At 43.8% G+C, this 20,988-nt stretch overlaps 1 gene segment (V, D, J or C); it reads right to left on the bottom strand.

Moving 5' to 3' along the window:
- Nucleotides 1-4,261, bottom strand: part of LOC124524908 (T cell receptor gamma constant 2-like) — a 36,994-nt gene extending 32,733 nt beyond the window's left edge. Inside the window, 2 exon segments of the C gene segment in view lie at nt 3,736-4,054; nt 4,141-4,261. Coding sequence covers nt 3,736-4,054; nt 4,141-4,183 — 362 coding nt within the window.
- Between the last annotated feature and the right edge of the window lie 16,727 nt (nt 4,262-20,988).

The raw sequence follows: 20,988 nt of genomic DNA, 5'->3' as shown, positions 1-20,988 counted from the left end.
ATTTTGAGCGTTCTCCATGTAGTTGACCTATGACACTTTCTGTTAAAACCAGTTCACAAAACAGAGAAGATTTTCTTAGTCTTTCCTCTCCACTTGCAGGAAGAGTCCTGGGGCAGACTGCCCAGAAAGGAACTCTTCCACAGTGACCCGTTGGCCATGGCTTCTTGTGTGACCCTCATACTGTCTTGACCAGTATACTGGCCTGGGGAGCAGGTGTGGGACAACCCGTATTTGCCCACAAGTGCCAGAGTGTATTCTTGTAAAGTTAACCTTCACCAAGAATATTTAAAGTGACCTAACAGTGCAATTGAAACACCATGGACAGGGGCGCCTGGGTGGCTCAGTCGGTTGAGCGTCTGACTTCGGCTCAGGTCACGATCTCGCGGTCCGTGAGTTCGAGCCCCGCACCGGGCTCTGTGCTGACCGCTCAGAGCCTGGAGCCTGTTTCGGATTCTGTGTCTCCCTCTCTCTCTGCCCCTCCCCCGTTCATGCTCTGTCTCTCTCTGTCTCAAAAATAAATAAACGTTAAAAAAAAATTAAAAAAAGAAACACCATGAACTATTTGTTTCGAAACATTTCTGTTTCTTTCCAAACATCAATTCTTTCTTCCATGACATAGGTTTATTTGCAGGACTTTCGTGATGATCACATGAGTTTCTGGACACACACAACATCTAGCTCATTATCTGGCAGCCATGGAGCTAAATGGACATGAATTCCATTTCATTCATTCCAATACTTAAATAAGTCAAACCAGCCATTTCAGGACATGGTTAGAGTAACATCTGGGGGTGGGGTACAATTGATAGCCATCACACTCCCTTTCCACCCATACAGAGGCATAACATAACAAGAAATGCATGAAGTGCTTCGTAAGTGCCTATTGCACCAGGAATTCTCATTAAAAAATAGCTATTATTATATTCTAATCAGAATGTTCTATTTATTATGGAACTGAGCTCCTTGAGAGAATGACTGTGTGTTGTATTTTGTAGTTATAAACTAATTAATTCTGGCTTTGTTTTGTTTTTTGGCTGAGCAAGAAAATCCATCAGAGCAATCTGCTGACCCACAGACTGCAAATGTTAATTCTACCACTTTCAGAATATAACTGTAGATTTTTGGTAATTACTTTATAACTTCAATTTAGAAGTTAAGAAAATAAAGGTTACAGAATTACTGCAGCTAGGAATGATCAGCTTGTGATTGATACAGTTAAATATTGACTCATAGGTAGCAGGAAAGCAGATAAGGAAGGACAGAAAAAATAGGTCAATTATAACAAAGGCAAGAGACTGGATTGTAGTTGACATTATGAAAGTGGCAGATGTTTATCTAGTTTCATTTAATAAGAATTAGGATTGTGTCACTACTGTGCACTTGTTTATTGTATTAAAAACATCAAGAACACAGAGTTGTATTCATTATAATATTGGTTCATAAAGCACTATAATCATTTATCTACACAGAGATCTATTTACTTTGTTCATTTTATTCTACTTAGGTGTTGATGATTTAATAAGTTGGCAAAGACCCAAGAAACCCTGCTTTTTCTGAAGGTCAAAAGCATTACAAATAATGTACATGCTTCTGTCTACTAAATTTATCAACTGGAAAAGCACAGAATTAAATGATAATCTGTCAACACCTGCCCAGTTTCCTGTTTCGTTACTGAAGGAACAGGGCACATCCTGTTCTGTTAGACATGGCACCTTGGTGGTTTTGTGGAAGGTGAAATGAAAAGGAACTAGATAAAATCTTCTCCCGAATCCCAAATTTTTTTACTTACTTAGGGGCAGACATAACCAACTTATTTGACTGTCTGCTTGAATTTCATTCTTTTGCTCCTCCAGATGGATGGTCTACCTCTCTTTACTTTGCCCCAGGCTTTACGAGGTGGACCCTCATGGACCGCATGGATGGTCTTCCTTATCCTTTGGTTACTGTTTGGAAGCGGTCAATGGAAGCATCAGGAGGAGGCTGGGAAATGGGAGCAGAGTGAGCTCAGGGTTCCCTCCATGACAGGTGGCCTTGGGTTGGCTGCAACTTCCCCTGGGCCCAACATATAGGGCCATCTACCCCAGAGAGAGAATTTGTGCTCGGGACCCAAGAGGTGTAGGTGAAAGTGGCTATTTCCTTTTATACCAATTAACCCACTGGAGGAATTTCTTTCTTTTCTCCCTGGTCTCTGGATCCACAGGCTTGGAAATCTGGTCCCCAAGAAGGAATGCTTTTGTCAGGGGACATGGTGATGGTTCTTTGAACTTCAACTTCTATTGGCCAGCATTCAATGGATCAAGCAAAGATGCCCATTAGTGTGATCCATAGGGGTTAGTCTCCTGGTGCACAAGGCGGGGTGGAGAGAACATGAAGCATGGATCCTGGGGGTGAAATAGAATTTTTGGCAGAATCCACACTTTATGCCCCATCATCCATGCTTGATTTTTGACTGGAAGAGAAATCTGTGCCCCCAAAGAAGGGGACACACAGAGTCCTATTGAAAGTCTATCTTTTTCTCAGTTCCCAGGTAAAGAACACATGGGGCTGATTTTCTAGCAATCTTTCATGAAATGAAGTGGGTCACGTTTTCAGGCAATAAAAGGGCCAAACAATCTTGCTGAAGGAAATTGTGCGCAACGCTGTGGGACATTCTGCCGGAGACCATCTCATTCCTGGTTTCTGTTCATTGATGAAATCTTGCACTAACTGTTGGTTGGACTCTTTCACGGGCAGGCGCGTCCTAAATACAAATCTCCCTCCACAAAACAGAAGCTCAGCGAGATAGAGGAGGAGTTAGTGAAACTGAGGATCATTAGACGTTCAGTAATCATTTTTACCAAAAAAATTTGAAATTTTAACTGAAATTTCATAAAGTTTGAATTTTCAACTAAAAATGTATTTAATTCAGCTTAGACCTCCTCAGAAAGCTTTTTCTCCCCCCCCCCCCCCCCCACACACACACAGCAGCAGGGGCTTTCCTGTTTGGGGTGGGGGGATCAGTAACATAGTTTTTCTTGTCTTTTTTCTTTTCTTTCTTACTTTCTTTTTCTTCTTCTTCTCCTCCTCTTCCTTCCTCTTCTTGTCAAGAAGTTGACTAATTTTATAAGAAGTTAGTGAACATAGTGATATATTTTTGGTATAATTTTGCTTTAATACAAAAATCAGTCACACATTGTAGCAGTTAAACCTCCTCACTTTACAGAGGAGAGAACAGAGGTCCAGGGAAGCTGGTCCCCAAATCCCATATGGAGTCACTTTCAAGGAGAAGGGGAAGGCGGAGGGCCCGGGGTCTCGTCCAGGGCTGATGCATGCACCTGCCCTGAGGATCATTTCCCCCGCAGGAGAGTGAGCACCAGGCATGGGTGAGGGTGCTGCAAAGTCAGCCACACTGTTTCCTGGGCTTCTGATCAAGGAGTCTCTCTCTCTGCACAGGAACCAGCAGTGGGCGGGGCGGCAACTTAGAAACTGGAGTCAGGAGCTGCCTTTCAGTCTTGGCTTGCACCCATTTTGTGCGGAATCCCCAGAGAGTCTCTCGGCCTTGAAATTATTTGCACGATATTTTATTCCCACATTCTTCAGGGGATGTGGTCAGAATCTTAAATGGCCTGTCCATAACAGCCAGGGGTGCTGAGGGCTGACTCAGGGCAACCGCAGGGATCCAGAGCAAGTGGAAGGTGCCAGGCAGGCAGGGACCAAGGAATCAGAAACCTTTTTGCTCAGGGAGCGGAGCAGCACGTGCAGCTGTGAGCTTCCCAGGCAGCACAGTAGTACACGCCCTCGTCGCTCTTCTCCAGCTTCAGCACGGACAGGTCACAGCTGTTGCTACCCTTGCCCCTCTTGGCATTGACTTTGTCCGCTTTCAGGCCCCCATCTCTCTGCACAAACGTTCCGGACATGTCCAGTCTGAGGAGCCTCTTGGGGGCTGCACCTTCCTGGTGGTGGTACCAGTGGATGTAGCTGACCTTGGTGCTGGCTTTGCACCACAGAGTGGCTGAGCGGCCTGCCTGCGCCACGACCATAGAGGGCTGCTCCAGGCTGATCGCTGCCCAGCTGCCTGTGAGGGGGACAGAGGTGAGACAGGAAGGCTGGGAACCTCAGGACGCCCCACGCATCCGCACCGGGGAGGGAATCAGGACTTACCAGGAAACAGGAGGGCGCACAGGAAGGCAAGGGGACACAGCATGGTTCTGCTTCCCACCTGTGGAGAGAAGCCCAGGGTGACCTGGATGCACCTGCTGGAAGGAGACTGACTGGGTGGGTGGCAGAGGGCAGGTTAGGGTCTGAGCTCTGTGTCCCTTAGGTGCCTGCAGGTACTGGGGAGAGAGAGGTGGGAAAGTGGGAGGGACCTGAGGGCAGAGTCAGATCTGACCACAAGGGGGAGAGGAACCATCAACGGTCAGGGGCTGAGAAATGGTGGAGCAAGAGTACCAGCAATAATAGTAATCCCTTCATTGGAAATGGACTACACCTGAGCACCGCACTGATCGCTCGATTAAATGAGATGTCGCCCCGTATATGCTAGAATTGCTACTCTGTAAAAGAGTACAATAACAGGTGTCATCGCAGAAGCTCGGAAGGGAGGAAGGGCAAGGACTCTGGCTGACCATCCTCTGCTCGGGGACCACGTGCAGGGGATGCGAGGCTGTCACAGGAGCAGCTCCGAGAGCAGACTGTCCCAGACAAGCGTGAGTGTCATGGTCCCAGAAAATCCTTGCTGGGACAGACGTGTCATGGTTGACCCTTAAGAAAATATAAAACTGCCGTCACACTAGAATGGAAAGAGAATTCTTAAACAAAAAAAACTAACAAGAGAAATCTCCCCACAAATGTTAAAGAAACTATAAAACTACGGCACAGAAAAGAGCACGGTATTGACACCAGCGTTTGTTTGTGGAGCGCAACGTGTCCTGGCAGGGGCGAGTGGGGAGAGGGTGAGAATGAAAAAAGATCTTCATTTATATCCTCTGGACCTAGGGGCATCTGGGTGGCTGAGTTGGTTAAGCGTCTGACTTCGGCTCAGGTCATGATCTCACGCCTCGTGAGTTCAAGCCCCACGTTGGGTTCTGTGCTGACAGCTCAGAGCCTGGAGCCTGCTTCAGATTCTGTGTCTGCCCCTCCCCTGCTCGTGCTCTCTCTCTTTCTGTCTCTCAAAAATAAATCAACATTAAAAAAAATTATATCTTCTGGGCCTAGCATTATTAGTGGTGATTATAATTTATTTATATTTAGATTTTAAAATTCATGTTGACAGTGTCACCAACCAAGAGGTCAGTGCAAGGGGAAAATGCAAATATACAATTTTTCTTTTAATGTGTGTTCATTGTATTTAAGAAAAAAAGTATGAGCAGGGGAGGGGCAGAGGGGGGGGGGACAAAAGATCTTAATTGGGCTCTGCGCAGACAGCAGAGCCCAATGTGGGACTCGAACGCACAAACTGTGAGATCATGACCTGAGCCCAAAGACAGACACTCAACCAACTGAACTACCCAGGGGTTTCTGGGCTGGGACATGGATGGGAACGTGACTTTATGCAAATCACTACTGAACACACTGGACTAAAACAGGGGCTGACAGTGGAGGAGAGAGGAAGCCTCACTAGGGCCCAGTTCACTCTCCCGGGCCCGGTGCTGCTCGGGCTGCTCTCAGCTTCCCAGAAACCAGCCCCGTCCCCTGCTGGTGCCGGGGTGGGGCTGGGCCAGGGCACTTTCCAGAAGAGTTGAGGGCAGCCCGGAAACCTCAGCCAAAGCTCCACATCCTGCCTGCCTTTCCCATGGGCTCCGTGGCTGCCAGGTGCACGCGGCCTGTAGGGACCTGTCCGTTCAGACGCCTTCACGTGTGGCCAGCCTTCCAGACCCACTTGTCTGGTGAGTGGTCCAGTCGTGGGGCCCAGCCAGGGGCCCCCCCACTCTCTGAGCAGCCGACGCTGTAATCTGACACATGGTGGCTGAGGGGAGAGGTCCTTCTCAGCACGGAGCTGCCCAACAGGGACATTTGAAAGCTCTGAATGACACCTCCTGAGTCTGTGAAGATTTATTACATTGACAAGGACAGAATGACAGCTCCAGTCCAAGCCCTGCCACTTGGAGGATGTGTGTCCTTGGGAAAGTCACTGTAAATGGGAATAACAATGCCTACTCTGGAGACTTCATCTATCCTGGGTCTGGGATTTGGCCAAGTTGGTTGCTTTGTAAATAAATGAGATCAGTCAGTTTTAAGTACAATGTGGTCCTTATACCCACTTGTTCCTCATAATAACATGTCAAAGTAGTTATACCAACCACATTTGACAGATCAACTAACTGGAATCTTAAAATGTTTCAGCTGCTCAGAATCACATAAATAATGGAGCCTTGATTCAAACCCAAGTCTATGAAATTCCAAAACCCATCACACCATCCATTTTCTAAACATAGAATTCAACATATATATAGAGTTACTTTTAAGCTCTAAAGAGTAAGGAGCCAGGAGGAAATTTCAGAATGATAGCAGAACTCAAGACCTCTCACGCACCAATAAGCAAAGAGCATAAGCTATTCTTGAAGAGTCGTTATTAGTGCTGGACCTCGAATGTAGTAGAAATTCTAGCACTTGTGAATTAATAGTTGCTTGCCTTTTGTGAGAGACTATTTTTATGTTTATTAATTTTTGAGAGAGACAGAGAGAGAGAGTGAGCGGGGAAGGGAACAGAGAGAGGGAGACACAGAATCTGTAGCAGCTTCCTGGCTCTGAGCTGTCAGCACAGAGCCTGACGCGGGGCTCGAACCCACAAACCACAAGATTGTGACCTGAGCCGAAGTTGGATGCTTAACTGACTGAGCCACCCAGGAGCCCCATGAGAGACTATTTTTTAAAGGCCATAACAGAAAAATCATTAATCCAGCAAATACTTTATTCAATGTCAAGCATTGTACATCTTGATTCCTTCCTTGCATAAAGTAGGTGTTCTTCATCCCATTCTGCAGATGAGACAGAGGCTTAGAGAGGGTAAGTAACGTACTTGAGATTGTCTAGCTAAGAGCACAGCAAGAACTAACTTCAAGACCTTCAGGTTAAGGAAGCACGTGCCCCAGGTAACCTGCTTGGATGTTTGTGATTCAGGGATTAATTTCTGTCCTCATTGAGCTGTTGCTTTGAATGCAAAACGTGGTGTTGTTATACTTAACCATTTGTTTTCAATATTGTGCTTAAAAACTATGGTAGTTTGCTTGGTACTTACTCTGACTTCTCGCGCCCCCTCCTGGCCATTACAGGTATGTCATACACCTTATAATTCTTGCTGGAGCCCAGAGAAGTGGTCTGTTACAGGAAAGACTCAGCCTGGTCAGTGGAAGAGTCCAGAAATACTTGGCAGGAAACTTGTTTTTCCAGTTGTGTACTCACTGTGTTTGGGAGTTGTAGGTAAATGGGTCCTTCTTGGAAGCCGTTTTGTTTCTTTGTTTTGTTTTGTTTTTTCAGCCTCAATGAGAGGATTGACTGATATGTTTGGTGTCTTGTGTACCTGTGAAAACCATAGAAATGTGGTTGTTTCTTTTTTTTAAGTTTTAATTTATTTTGATAGAGGGAGGGAGAGAGTGAGCACGAGCAGAGGAGGAGCAGAGAGAGAATCCGCAACAGGTTCTGTGCTGTCAGTGCAGAACCCTACATGGGGCTCAGTCTCACCCACTGTGAGATCATGACCTGAACCGAAATCAAGAGTGAGACACTTAACCAACTGAGCCACCCAGACACCCTGAGATTTGCTTTGAATAATACATCTTTACATTTATATAAACGGCATCCCATTCCCATCAATCTGTGTCTGTCCATCCGTCTGTCCACTAGGCTCACTGCTCCTCTGTGCTGCTCCTTCTGCCGCTGGTTGCAGTCACTGCATGAATCCCTCCACTGCCAGTGACAGTCACTTGTCCTGCTGCACATACTGGCTGTCACCAGCGAGGCTGGCACCCACACCTCAGGGTCTCTGCATGCTGGGAGTCGCGTTTCCCTGGGAATGTCATCCCGGGGTTGCGGCTGCCAGGAAATACACATACACCTTGTCTCTAAATACTGTGCTTATTATCTGACATCATAGTTTTTACCAACCTGATGGCCACCAAACAGGATCACATTGTTTCAGCAGGTTATTGCCCTGGGCCGCTGATGAGGAAGCTGAGGGTCTCTGTTTATACCTGGCACCCACTGAAGTCTGTCCCTTGGACACTTGGCCGTCTGTGTCCTTTGGGCACAGCAGAAAGGAGGCTGGCGGCAGAGGCTACAGCACCCAGAGGAGCCAGGCTGCCCACGGCCGGGCCCACTTTTCCTGGCCGTGTGACCGGACCCGGTTCTCATTGCACTGAATCTCAGCTTCCTCGTCTGCGAAAAGGGAAATCAGCCCACACCTCACAGGTTTGTGAGGATTAAACAATTTAATACACGTGGAATACTTAGGAGAGTGTCTGGCAAATCAAGATTGTTAGTTATTCTTACAGTTCCTATTTATTTTTTATTTTTGAGAGAGAGTGTGCAAGTGGGGGACAGAAGCAGAGGGAGAGACAGACAGACAGACAGACAGACAATCTTGAGCAGACTCCAAGCTCAGTGCAAATCCCGATGTGGGTTCGATCCCAAGATCCTGGGATCATGACCTGAGCCAAAATCAAGAGTCGGACGCTCAACCAACTGACCTACCCAGACAGCCTTACATTACCTATTAACAGTAATTTATAAATCTTATAAATACAAAAAATAGATAATTGGGCATTATACAAGTATTGTTATAATACATCATTACAAATAGATTACACATAAAAATAAAGGTAGATTGTATAAACATTAAATAATTAAAATTAAGGTTATAGTAATTGTTCTTAATTACTTCTTGACTTGAATGAATTTGTTTCTCTTTGATATTTATCCTGTGTGAGTTTTAGCTGTTGCAAATATCCTCAGCTAATCTACTGTCTAAACTTCATGAAAGCACTTTCACTAAATAGTGATTCTCAGTTTTATAGTCAAACGTTTGTATGACTATATCCTTTACATACTTTGAAGTCCTGTTTCAGAAAACTTTTCCCTCTTCAATATCATAAAAGCCTTCTATCATTTCCTGTTATATTCAGTTTGAGATTTTCCTCCACGCTGATCCTGGCGTCAGTGTGTCTGGACGTCTCTGAACTCATCAATCACTCAGTCTCTCGTGTATTTGCTCCTGGCACTTGTACATAAGGTCCCCGCAGCAGAGTCCGAACACAGAGAAGATGGGTGGGGACTTTATCGGTTACTGGGGACACAAAGACTGAGTTGTACTGTTTCTACACTGAATGCAGTAAGGAACCCGGATGGACGCTGGCGGAGACGTGAACTGGTGGGGAATGATGTTCACCCCTGATAAGCTGATGTTGAGTATGGAGTTACAGCGAGAAAAAAAAGAGTTAATCAATCGGAAGATATTAAGAATTCCCTTGTATAAACATTGAGTCAGCAATTGTGCTTTTCATTCTATACCATCTCTTAATTTTATGTACCTATAAACATAAACATGTCAGAAAGAAATGTAACCAAAAAACGCGGCTCATGTAAGAAGAAATTGCTGATTGTGAAGGTTGTCAGATGTTTGGTGATACAAGGACGTTAGTACTACATTGCATTTAGTGTCTGCCTGTAAATTTAATTAGTGTCAGAATGTAAAATACCTTCTCTTCCAGGTAGCTCACTCTGGCTGGTGTGTGTGTGTGTGTGTGTGTGTGTGTGTGTGGTGATTTGCTAACACATACTGACTCTGCATTTGGTTAATACTTCCTGAGCTTGACCCCCATGTCCCTTGACTTCCATTCTGTCAGTCAAGGCTACTGTGGGCATCACACTGGTCAGCTGTCACATTGCTAGGATCCTAGTTGGGGGAAGGAGGGACAAGGCCCAGGTCCCTTGGGATTGTCTCTGGGCTCCCCAACCACCAGGGGGAGCCCTGGCTCCGTATTCCAGGGGTCCCTCCTGTGGGGAGAGGTCTTTGCAGGTTGGACCTTGTGGGGGACAAACCTGAGTGTCCCAGCACACCAGCCTGCTAGACCATGGGAGGAGAGGGAGCATGAGTAGCTAGTCAGGGGTTGGGCAGCACGGAGAAGCCCACTCTGGCCCCATCAGCGTTTAGCGGCTGGGGACAGGGTGACATGGGGGGGCCCGGGCTGGCAGAGCTGTTCCAGGCATTGGGTGCTTGTGGCACAGACAGGTCTCTTTGTGGGGTTGGGATGTCATAGCTGAAGTCCACGCTCATAGCTAATCTGTGTGCAGCTTTTCCGTATGAATAGAAACACAACATTGATCATCTCTTCTCCTGCCCCAAATCCTTCAGTGACACAAAGGATTGAGGAAGTCATGGGTCCTTAGCCTGATAGAAAGCACGTTGTCACCACCCTAATGCAGTTGTCCAATCTCCGGGTACCGTCTCCTTGTGTTCTCTCAGTGTTTCTGGAAACATGCATGCCACACCATCAACCCTTTGTGCAGCTTGCGTCTTCCACCCTTCACACTCTTCTCTGCAATCCTCTACACACAGGAGAGAAAGCTCCCCACCCCCCACCCCCTGGCTCCTGGGAGAACATTCTCTGCATCTCCTAGGACATTTCTTGCACCTGTGCGGGCTGCACTGCCTTCAGCACTGACCTGTCCTCATTCTATCACTGGGATGGAAACTTGACTTACAGACTGAGTTATTTTATTCCCAGCATCGAGCTTAGTAAATATCAGAAGCACACCCATACACAGACAGTAAAGCAGATTCCAGGCAGAAAGACTCAAATGAAAGATCAAAGGCACAGAAATGTGACATAGTGATTCAGGGGAACTACAAGTAACGTGATATTCCAGACTATTGACATTGGATCTAAAAGCAGATTAAAACACAGAAGCATAGGAGCGCCTGGATGGCTCAGTCAGTTAAGACTCCGATGTCAGCTCTCACGGTTTGAGAGTTCAAGCCCCATGTCCCACTCTGTGCTGGAAGCTCGGGGCCTGGAGCCTGCTTCAGATTCTCTCTCTCACTCTCTCTCAAAAATAAATAAACATTAAGAAAAAAAGGTTAAAAAAACACAAAAGCATAGAGTCAGATGAAATATGGATATGAATTAGCAGAAAATCTTTCTCAGCCAGCAGAAACTTAAAGAGGGATTAAACTCTTGATTACCTCCTTATGAGAGTTATTTCATGGAGATTTTTTTTTTATGTCCTAGGACTTGTTCTTTTGAAAAAAGGAAGTTCACACTTTAAGTCATACTTCTGCATAGCCTTTATTTTTCTAAGACTAATACAATTTCTCAGTAGTAACATATTTACTCAATTATAAGCTCAGAAGAGCCAGATAATAGTAATAGAAGGAATAACACCTTAGACATTCTTCGTCAAACTTTCCAGTCCTGAATCCACTGGCTTCCTGCCTCTGACTTTTACCCCCGCCTAGTGGTGGCTGGGAGCATGACCAGTTCATTGGATTATGGAGCTGGACTTGAACACGGTCAGGGTGTCCTCCTGGGTAGCTGCTTTGTTCAAGACAAAATGTGGCTAAGTAGTAGGCAGAGAAGGAGTGTTCAAAGTGACTTACTTACTTTATTGTATTATATTTTCATTGTATAAACATGCAAGTTAGGAAAGAATTAAAATTAAACTTATTATTGGAATTAAGACGCCTAGAAAAGAAGATTCTCCTGTAAAGCAGGGCTGGCTCATTAGGCCAGTGGCTAAAAATTACACAGAACAGGAGTCTGTGTTTCTGCTGTCCTGAGACTGACACAGCGCTGATTGGCGCCTGGGGGACAAGAAGGCATCTGGGGCTGCTCGCCTGCTCTTCGCTTTCCTTCTCCAGCGCCCAGGGCAGTGCCGACACTTAGTAGATTTACAACTGTGGAAGGAAGGAATGAGAAGAAGGGAGAAAGAAAGACATCAGAGTAACCAAAATTTAAAGTGTTAACATTTTCCCTTATAAAGGAGTGGTTTGAAGTTTAATATCCTAGAGATTTGAAAAATTGTTAGATGCGCTCTGAGAGGCTATATACGTGGTTGGTTTGCAGGTTTGCGTGTGGGTCTAACCATGTCCTGCTCACCTGTATGCTCCGTGGAAGGATGAGGAAGCACAAGCCTCTGTCAGACGATGGGGTTGAAGGTGTCACGTGTGGTCACGCAGCGGAAGTGAACCAGTCGTGATGCTGAGGAAAAGCTACTTTGTCACGTTCTAAGTCATGGAGACACTGAGAATGAAGACTTTGTATAATACGTAATCTGTGCTAAGCAAATCTGGATGGAGGCATGAAAATGGAATCTGACACCTTCTGAAAGTAACCAGCACACAGGCTGGATTGTCTGGGCCAATCTGGCTAAGTCCTGTGTCCCCAAGTACGTATTGTTAGAATGCCTTTCATTTTTCTGATGTGTTCTTGCTTAAATAAGCAATTAGGAGTCACCATATTTATAGTCAGTAGATCTGAAACACAGTATTTCTATAAACATTTAAAAAATTTTTAATGTTTATTGTTTTTGAAAGAGAGAGAGTAAGCACAAGCAGGAAAGGGGCAGAGAAAGAGGGGGAAACACAGAATCCAAAGCAGGCTCCAGGCTCTGAGCTGGCAGCACAGAGCCCAATATGGGGCTCGAACTCACGAACCCTGAGATCGTGACCTGAGCCAAAGTCGGACACTTAACCGACTGAGCCACCCAGGTGCCTCCGAAATACAATTTTTCTAATGTTTAATAAAATGTTCGAAAAGAATGGAGACATCACTGCTGAGGGTATTACTTAAACTTGATTAAAAAAAAATAGCTTTAAGAGGTATAATTTGCATAGCATACAATTTGTCCCTTGTACATTTGTGATTGATTGCATGGTTTTTCGTAAATTTATACTTTTTAAACAATAAAATTGTAGATCAATTATATCATCCAAAGTAGTTTCTTTATTTCCACATATTCCTTGCTCCTATTTCCAGTTCTGGATAAACCACTGATCACTTTTTATTTTATAAATCTGTCCTTTTTGGACAATTAATATAAATTAAATTATACATTGTGTAGTTTTTTACATCTGGCTTCTACTTAGCGTAATGTTTTTGAGGGTCATTCATGTTGCATGCATAAGTAGTTTGTCCCTTTGTATTGCTGAATACTATTGCACTGAGTGGATGACAGCATTTTGATAATTCACCAGTGAATAACATTGGAATTATTGCCAACTTTTGCTATTATGATTAATCCTGCTATAAACTTTTGGCATGCATGTCTTTGTGACAACATTTATTTTTATTTCTATTAGACCGATTTCTAACAGAGGATTCCTTGGGTCTGTAGGTTTCCAAAGCTGCTGCAACATTTTGGTTCCCTCCAGCAGTGTGTAGAATGTGGTTCTCCTTGGTATACATGTAGACAATGGAATATGTACACATTCTTAAAAAAGAATGAAGTTTTTCCATTTGCAACAACATGGATGGACTGAAAGAGTGTAATGCTAAGTGAAATAACTCAGACAGAGAAAGGCAATAACTATACTAGTTCACTTATATGTGGACTTTAAGACACAAAAGAAGAAACACAAATGAAACAGACTAACAAAAAACAGATTCCTAAATACAGAGAACAGACAGCTGGTTGCCGGAGGGGGTGGTGGGTGGGAGGATGGGGGAAATAGATAAATGTTATTAAGAACATTTATTGTGATGAGCACTGAATACTTCGTAGAATTGTTGAATTATTATATTGTGCACCTGCAACTAATATAACACTGAATGCTAATTATATTTCATTTTTTAAAAATCTGTTTCTCCCTGTTCTCACTGACACATTAGAGATTGTCTTGTTGACGATAGACATTCTAGCAGGGGTGAAATGGTGTCTCTTTGTGGTTTTCATCTGTGTGCCCCTAAAGAAAGGTGATACTGAAAATACTGAGAGGTACTTATTAGTTATTTATGTATCTCCTTCAGATAAAGGTGTGTTTTAAGCCTTTTATTGTTTTTTTAAGTTATGTTGTCTTCTTACTGAGGTGTAGGAGTTCTTTATACATTCTAGATAAAAGTCCTTTCTAGATAAAAGTCCTTTATATGATTCACAAATATTTTTCCCCAGGCCGTAGTCCTTCATTTTCTTCATGGAGCCTCTTGAAGCACACGTTTTGAATTTTGATGAAGTCCAATTCATCAGGATGTATTCTTTCATGGATAATGTGTTTGGGGTCATTTCTAAATGTTTTAAATGTTTATGTATTTTTGAGAGAGATAGATACAGAGCACGACAGGGGGAGGGGCAAGAGAGAGGGAGACAGAATCCGAAGCAGGTTCCAGGCTCTGAGCTGTCAGCCCAGAGCCCGACATGGGACCTAAACTCGTGAACCCTGAGATCATGACCAACACCCAAGTCCACCCTTAATTGACTGAGCCACCCAGGCGCCCCTGCTTGGGGTCATTTCTAAGAACTCCTTGCCTTCATCCTGTGTCAGAAAGATTCTTTCCTATGTTTTCTTCTAGTAGATTTTATAGTGTTAACTCTTCCATTAAGTTTATGGCCCATTGTGAATTATTTTTCATACATGGAGGAGGTAAGGAATGAAGTTCATTCTTCTGCCCTCAGATACCCAGTTGTAGCTGAAGCATTTGTTGAAGAGTCTATCCTGTCTTGCACTGAATTTACTCAGCACATTTATCAAAATCCAGTTGACCATAAATACGGGTTTATTTCTGGCTCTCAGTTCCCTTCCGGTGACCTGTAGGCTCTCTCTGAACCAGGACCACACTGGCTTAATTATGTAACTGAATTCTTCTGTGAGCTCTGAAATCAGGTGCTGTAAGGCCTTGCTTGAAAGGCTCACCCTGTTGTCCCCAGGACCCCAACTGTGTCAGTAATAAACCTGTTCATACCCTCTGTGTGTGCAACTTTCTCAGTCTCAACACGCAAGTCAAATTTGGGTGCACCCCTGCCTCCGCCAACTGCTTCTGCAGGGTGACCTTATTGGTGTTCCAAGTGTGTTCTTTCTCAAAAAAATTTTTTTTGTTAAATCTAGGTCTTTAGGTTGCCATGTCAATTCTAGGGCGAGTTTATTAATAGGTGTCCACAAAGCCTGCTCATTGAATCGTTAATGAATGTGGTAAGAATTGCCATCATAACATTGAATCTTCTAATCCATGACCATGGGCGCTCTCTGCATTTATTCTGATATTTTTAATTTCTTCTCTACCTTCTTTTATATTTATCAACAAAGAAGATTTGCTCGTCTTTTGTGAAATTGATTCCTAAATGTGTTATTATTTTTGGTTCTATTGCAAAAGGAATTCTTTCGTCAGTTTCAGTTTCAATTTTGCCTGCTAGTACGGAGAAATACAACTGAGATTCTGTACTTTGAGTGTGTACCTTGTGACGATGCTAACCTTGTTTACGAAGTGTAGTTTTGGTTTTGTGTGCGTGTAGATTCCATGGGAATACTCACCTACAGGATCATGTCATCTGTGGATACATTTTTGTATTTCCTTTTCAATCTGATAGAGATCTTTACTTGACTGAGTTGCACTGTCTAGAAACTTCAATACCATGTGGACTAGAAGTGACAAGAGCAGACATCTTTGTCTTGTTCCTGGTCTTGGGGGGGAAAGCATTCAGTCTGTCAACATTACATATAATTACATATGGGTTTTCAGAGATGCCCTTTATTAGGTGGAACAAGTTCCCTCATACTGAGATGGTTTCTTCTGCTCTCTCAATTTAAAGCTCTCTAGCAAATATTTCACTTCAGGTATAAAACGTTTCGATTATAGATTTTATTTATTTTAAACATATGTTCTGTTCTGTAATTTGGGTATCTATCATTAGAATAACTCTTTGTTGACTTTTTGTTGTCATAATGTCCTTTATTTCTTTAAGCATGGATTTCTAGAGGGTTTTTTTTCTTGAACACAATTTGTAATAGCTGCTTTGAAGTCTTTGTTAAAGAAAATATCTGGACACACTCAAGGACAGTGTGTGTTGAGTTGTGGGGGCTTTTCCTCCTAAGAATAGACACACTTTTCTGATTCTTTGCCTGTCTTCGTAGTTTTTTATTGAAAACTATGCTGCTGAAAATATATTGCATGAACTTCTTTTTCCACAAAAGTTTGTTTTCCATGTTGTTTGTATGCTCAGTGAGTTGCTTGGACTAAATCTGTGATATTATATCCCCTGACATATATGATTGCTCATGACTCTCTTGTTTTTTTATTTAGTTATTTAGTTATTTAGTTTAGTTTAGTTATTTAGTTTAACTAAACTAAATAACTTTAGTTTAGTTATTTATTTATTTAGTTATTTTATTTTGTGTTTTTTTTTTAAATTTTTTTTTTTCAACGTTTATTTATTTTTGGGACAGAGAGAGACAAAGCATGAACGGGCGAGGGGCAGAGAGAGAGGGAGACACAGAATCGGACACAGGCTCCAGGCTCTGAGCCATCAGCCCAGAGCCCGACGCGGGGCTCGAACTCACGGACCGCGAGATCGTGACCTGGCTGAAGTCGGACGCTTAACCGACTGCGCCACCCAGGCGCCCCTAGTTATTTTATTTTGTAGCCTAGCTTCCTAGAGATCACACCTTTGTCTACATAGCTTAGTCGTAGCCAAGATTAACTAGGGATTGTGTTCAAGCACCTTAAGACTGTGACCCTTACCAAATGGTTATTTTGTATAGATTGGGTAGCATATTCATATTTTAGGCAATTAGCACATAGACTTTATGTGCAAAAGTATAAGTCTTCCTGGCTTAAAATTTTTGTTGAGTATTTTCACAGCTCCTCTGCATATGCCCATCACCTCAGGTTCACACAAGAGTCTGTGGCTGGCTTGGACTCTTTCGGGTCTCTGCTAAGCAGGCACACAGCTTCAGCCAAGCACACGCTTGCTGCAGCCATGACCTCAACCTCAGGCCGGCACAGCCCCTGCCTTCCTGCCTGCACACCACTGAGTCTCTCGATTCATCCTCACATCACTCCCCACCCCAAATTATCTGAGCTCCCTTACACTGTGGGATTTGCTGCCAGTCCTCATGGCCTGTCCCATCTTGGAAGAACCTTCACGCCCATGGAACCGGGTGTTGGGAGGCGGAGGGGGGAGGAATGGGAGTCCCTCTAGACCAGTGCACCACTGTTGTTCCCTGATCTGCAGCTTTTCAGCATAAAAACGTCTCAGATTGTTACATGAATTTGGACATTTTCCAACCACAGATATGGTCTTTGTTGACCTAGTCCAGTTTGCAGTTGGTGTCCAAGGAGATGATTTGTTGGCCGTAGCCAAAAGACCTGGCTTACATTCACTTTTCGGTTATGCAAAGCATACGTTTTAATTAAATGTTTGGCTTTATTTAGGACTCTCAAGTAATTCCAAGACATCAGAATTGGGGCTCAAGTGCCATTAAGCTGACAGGTGGAGAGTAACTCACAAACAGGAAGACGTGTCATGACCATCTTCCCCGGGCTCGTGTCCAAGTGGGAAGGCATTTCATCTGCCCCTGTGTGTCTACAGCCATTCAAGAGGATGGAAAGTGAAGGCTTCCAACAGCCATACCTTTATCTATTTATGTCACCACAAATGTCACCTGAACTGTGTGACATGTATGAGGTTAAGATGTGGGACGCAATCTTTTCTTAAGATTCTGTTCATTCTCCTGTGCCAGATTTGTTCTTGGCTCTAAAGCAAGCAGACACTCTCAGAAGGAAAAAAAAAAATGTGTTGTTTGAGGTGTGTTATCTGACAAGAGGAAAGCAGCTATGAGGCAGGCTGCTTCCTTTGTGCGTGAGGAGGCTCTATCCCTAACCTGTACCTTGGTTTCTCATGACAACTTTTTTTTTTATCTTCCCTGACTTTGAGACTAATACATACTTTCTGTAAAAGTGTTTGTAGAACAATCACAGACTGCCCTTCGAAATATTCAGCCACACCCATGTTGACAGTTTCATTTTTTCCCCTGCTCATTTTTTGTTTGTAATTTCCCATTATGGTGGCCATACTGCCAATGTAAGTATACATTGTTTTAAAAATGATAATTTAAAAATAATACAGTCACTTTATTGCAGAAACTTTGGAATATGCAGATATGCTTGAAGCCATTTGGTTATTTTCTTCTTGTCTTTCTGATTTGCATGGACGTATTTATGTTTTTATTTTTATAAATATATTCCTATGCAATATATCGTTTTTTATTGCATATTTGATTTTCCTTCCTAAGTGAATAATTTTCTGTGATGTATAAATGATATAAATATAATTTTAAGTGGATATAGAATATTTCACGGAAATAAAATAATTATTTAACATATTTTTCTGCTCTCAGACGTTTAAAGTTTTTTCTAGTTTTTAGAGGGAAAATGTACGTAATGGAAAACAAGTATTCTTGTGTCAGAGATGTTTCCTGAGGAAATAACCATGGAATGTAATGACAAGGTCAAATGTGCATCGTGCAGGTCAGATCAACTCCATCTGTGTTTGTTCTGAGAATGAACCAAATGACAGAAGTGCCACCAGAAAGGGTGTGGAACCCTGAGGCCTAACCAGAAAGAGCTTTTTATGGTGGAGAAAAGGGGAGGAGGGTCTGCAGATTCTAGAATTTGGACTCAATCTAAACAACTCAGTGGTATAGTCACACTTAGATTTTCCTGTCTCAGGAGTGGAGTCTCATATATAACAGGCCAACAGATGCCTATGCTGCATGTCAGTGTATAATTTATCCTGAGACAGAGCTCAGTCCCGCACAAGGTAGGCTGAACCAGTAGTATGTGGCCCATGTTCATGGAAGCCAAGGCTCACCCAGAGGTTAGCGCCCAAGCACAGAAGAGGAATGAAATCTATGGTGAGATGTTCTGTGAAGTCAAACCTTGAAAGCCTAAAGCACTGACGTCAACAATAGAGTTTTGTTTCCCCAGGGACTGGTCAGGTTGGGTCTCAGGACTGGGCACCCTCTCTGTACCATGTTCCAGTGGAGCAGGGGTGGGGACACTTGCTCTTTGTGTTCACATTGCTGAACAGCCTTCCTCTGCTGGACCCCCATCCCACCTAGCTGATGTGCCTGTCTTCTATTAAGCTTGCTCGAATTAAGCTTGACTCTACAGTCATTTGTCCTGTAGAGGGACTTGGATGAGTCAACATTCAATTACACACTTGACTCAGCACCTCCATATGTCTGTGTTCTTGTGATGAAAGAAGCACCTCTCTGTTGAACATCTACAGCCTACCTGTGCTAATAGATTCATGGGCACTGGTCTTGTGTCAGCCTGTCTACACCAAGAAATAAGACTAAAAGACATGGGTTTCAGTAAATCACATGCCATTAAAAAGTGCAGATTCTTCGTGGAATGTCAGGATTGGCTAGGGCTACAAGAAGTCTGCATTCTGCTTCCTTCAGAACAGTGTCATCAGAGAGGACTAAAGTACAGCGGCTCAACAGTCCTGGTCGTAAGACTCCCAACTCAGGTAGCAGCTACTTGGAATGAACTTGGTATAAAATAGGGACCCTTCACCACAGAATAAGAATATCTTCGGCAGCAATCATATGCGTGTGTGCAGATGGATTTTTCTTTCATTAGCTGTGACCTTTTGGAAGTGAGCAAAGTTGGCTGTGGTTTAACTGCCCTTAATTTATCATGCAGCACCCCAGCCACCACTTGCACAGCCCCAACCAGTAGGGGTCGGTTTGACTTCAAGCATTTTCCACGAATCAACCACATTTGACAGAGCAAATAGACCAGAAAAACCCTGAGAAAACAAAACACCAGCCCCTTCCTGCCCCCACACTGTCCCCTGCACCACCGCCCTCCCCCTCTCTGCACCTGCCAGTGCAGAGCAGAGCCCGCAGGGCTGCCCAGGTCGGGTTGGGGAAGGTAGAGGCTGAGGATTGGAAGCCACAGGGGACACTGGCTAGGAGTGCCCGGCCCTGAAATCAGCCCACACGGCTCTGGGTCATTTGCTAGTCTCCCCTTTGCCTCTGTGCTTTCCACATGCAGAAACAGTTCCAGATCAGTTCCAGATCAGTTCCAGATCTCTATGTAGAGACTTTGTCCTAAGGAGGTCTGATCAAATTCTTGAGACTCAAGGAGTAGATCAAAATTAAATTTTTGCTTCCTTGTATCTGGTGGGTCTTACGTAGGTTCCACCTGGGAATCTCTACTTGCTTCAGAAATCTCCTGTCCCACCAAACAGAAGGTGATTGTAAATAAACAAAAATCCTCCCCAGTTTGAAATGAGACATTGTTTTCATTCTAATATATAAACGTTTTTGCTTTAAATGCATTCATTAATGAAAACAGAACATATACAATCACTTTATTTTTCCCCGCCTACCACACCCTGAACGTTTTGTTTTGCACCCATGTTTGTAGCAATACACACACACATAGAAATGAGTGTCATACTTGTTAGTGTGTGTGCGTGTGCATGTGCGTTCTCGATTTTTTCTAAACTAGAGCTGCCAACAGTGGATGCTGATGCTGTTGGGGACTTGCATGTGCCCAGCATAATTATGTCGTCCACACAACCTAGGAGACAGGTCACTGTAACTCCATTTTAGAATGAGAAAATTATGGCACAGAGAGTTCAAATAGCTATAGACCCAAGATTTAAGCCCAAGCACTTGGAGTTCAGAGTCCACGCACTTAACCTCTCCACCACCCTCCCTTTCCAGAGTTGGTACAGCTCTCAGGAAACATGGTGCCCATGAAATATGGGTACAAGTTTGAACACATCTGCCAGTCACGCGATTTGTGATCCAGCAGAGCGTCTTAAAACAAATGAGTCTGAATCTGCTGACATGGAAGGAGAAATAACTTGGGCACCTTCACTGGCTGGGGCTCCCCAGGGGCCAGTGCCCCAAAGAACCCTAACCGGAACAAGGACTCTCTCAGGGAAAGAGTTAGAAATGTGGAATTGACCATTATTACATCAACGCTGAATGTGAAGGCTCAGTTGTGATGCTGTCCCTTACCTTGTACTCAGATCTCAACAAATGAATGTCCACAGAGGCAAAAG

The sequence above is a fragment of the Lynx rufus genome, unplaced genomic scaffold (assembly GCF_022079265.1).
Source record: "Lynx rufus isolate CCGP_SWC_20201006 ecotype Redwood Valley unplaced genomic scaffold, mLynRuf1.p SCAF_4, whole genome shotgun sequence".
Lineage (NCBI taxonomy): Eukaryota > Metazoa > Chordata > Mammalia > Carnivora > Felidae > Lynx > Lynx rufus.
Note: the sequence above shows the minus strand (reverse complement) of the source record. Positions and strands in the feature narration are given on the sequence as shown.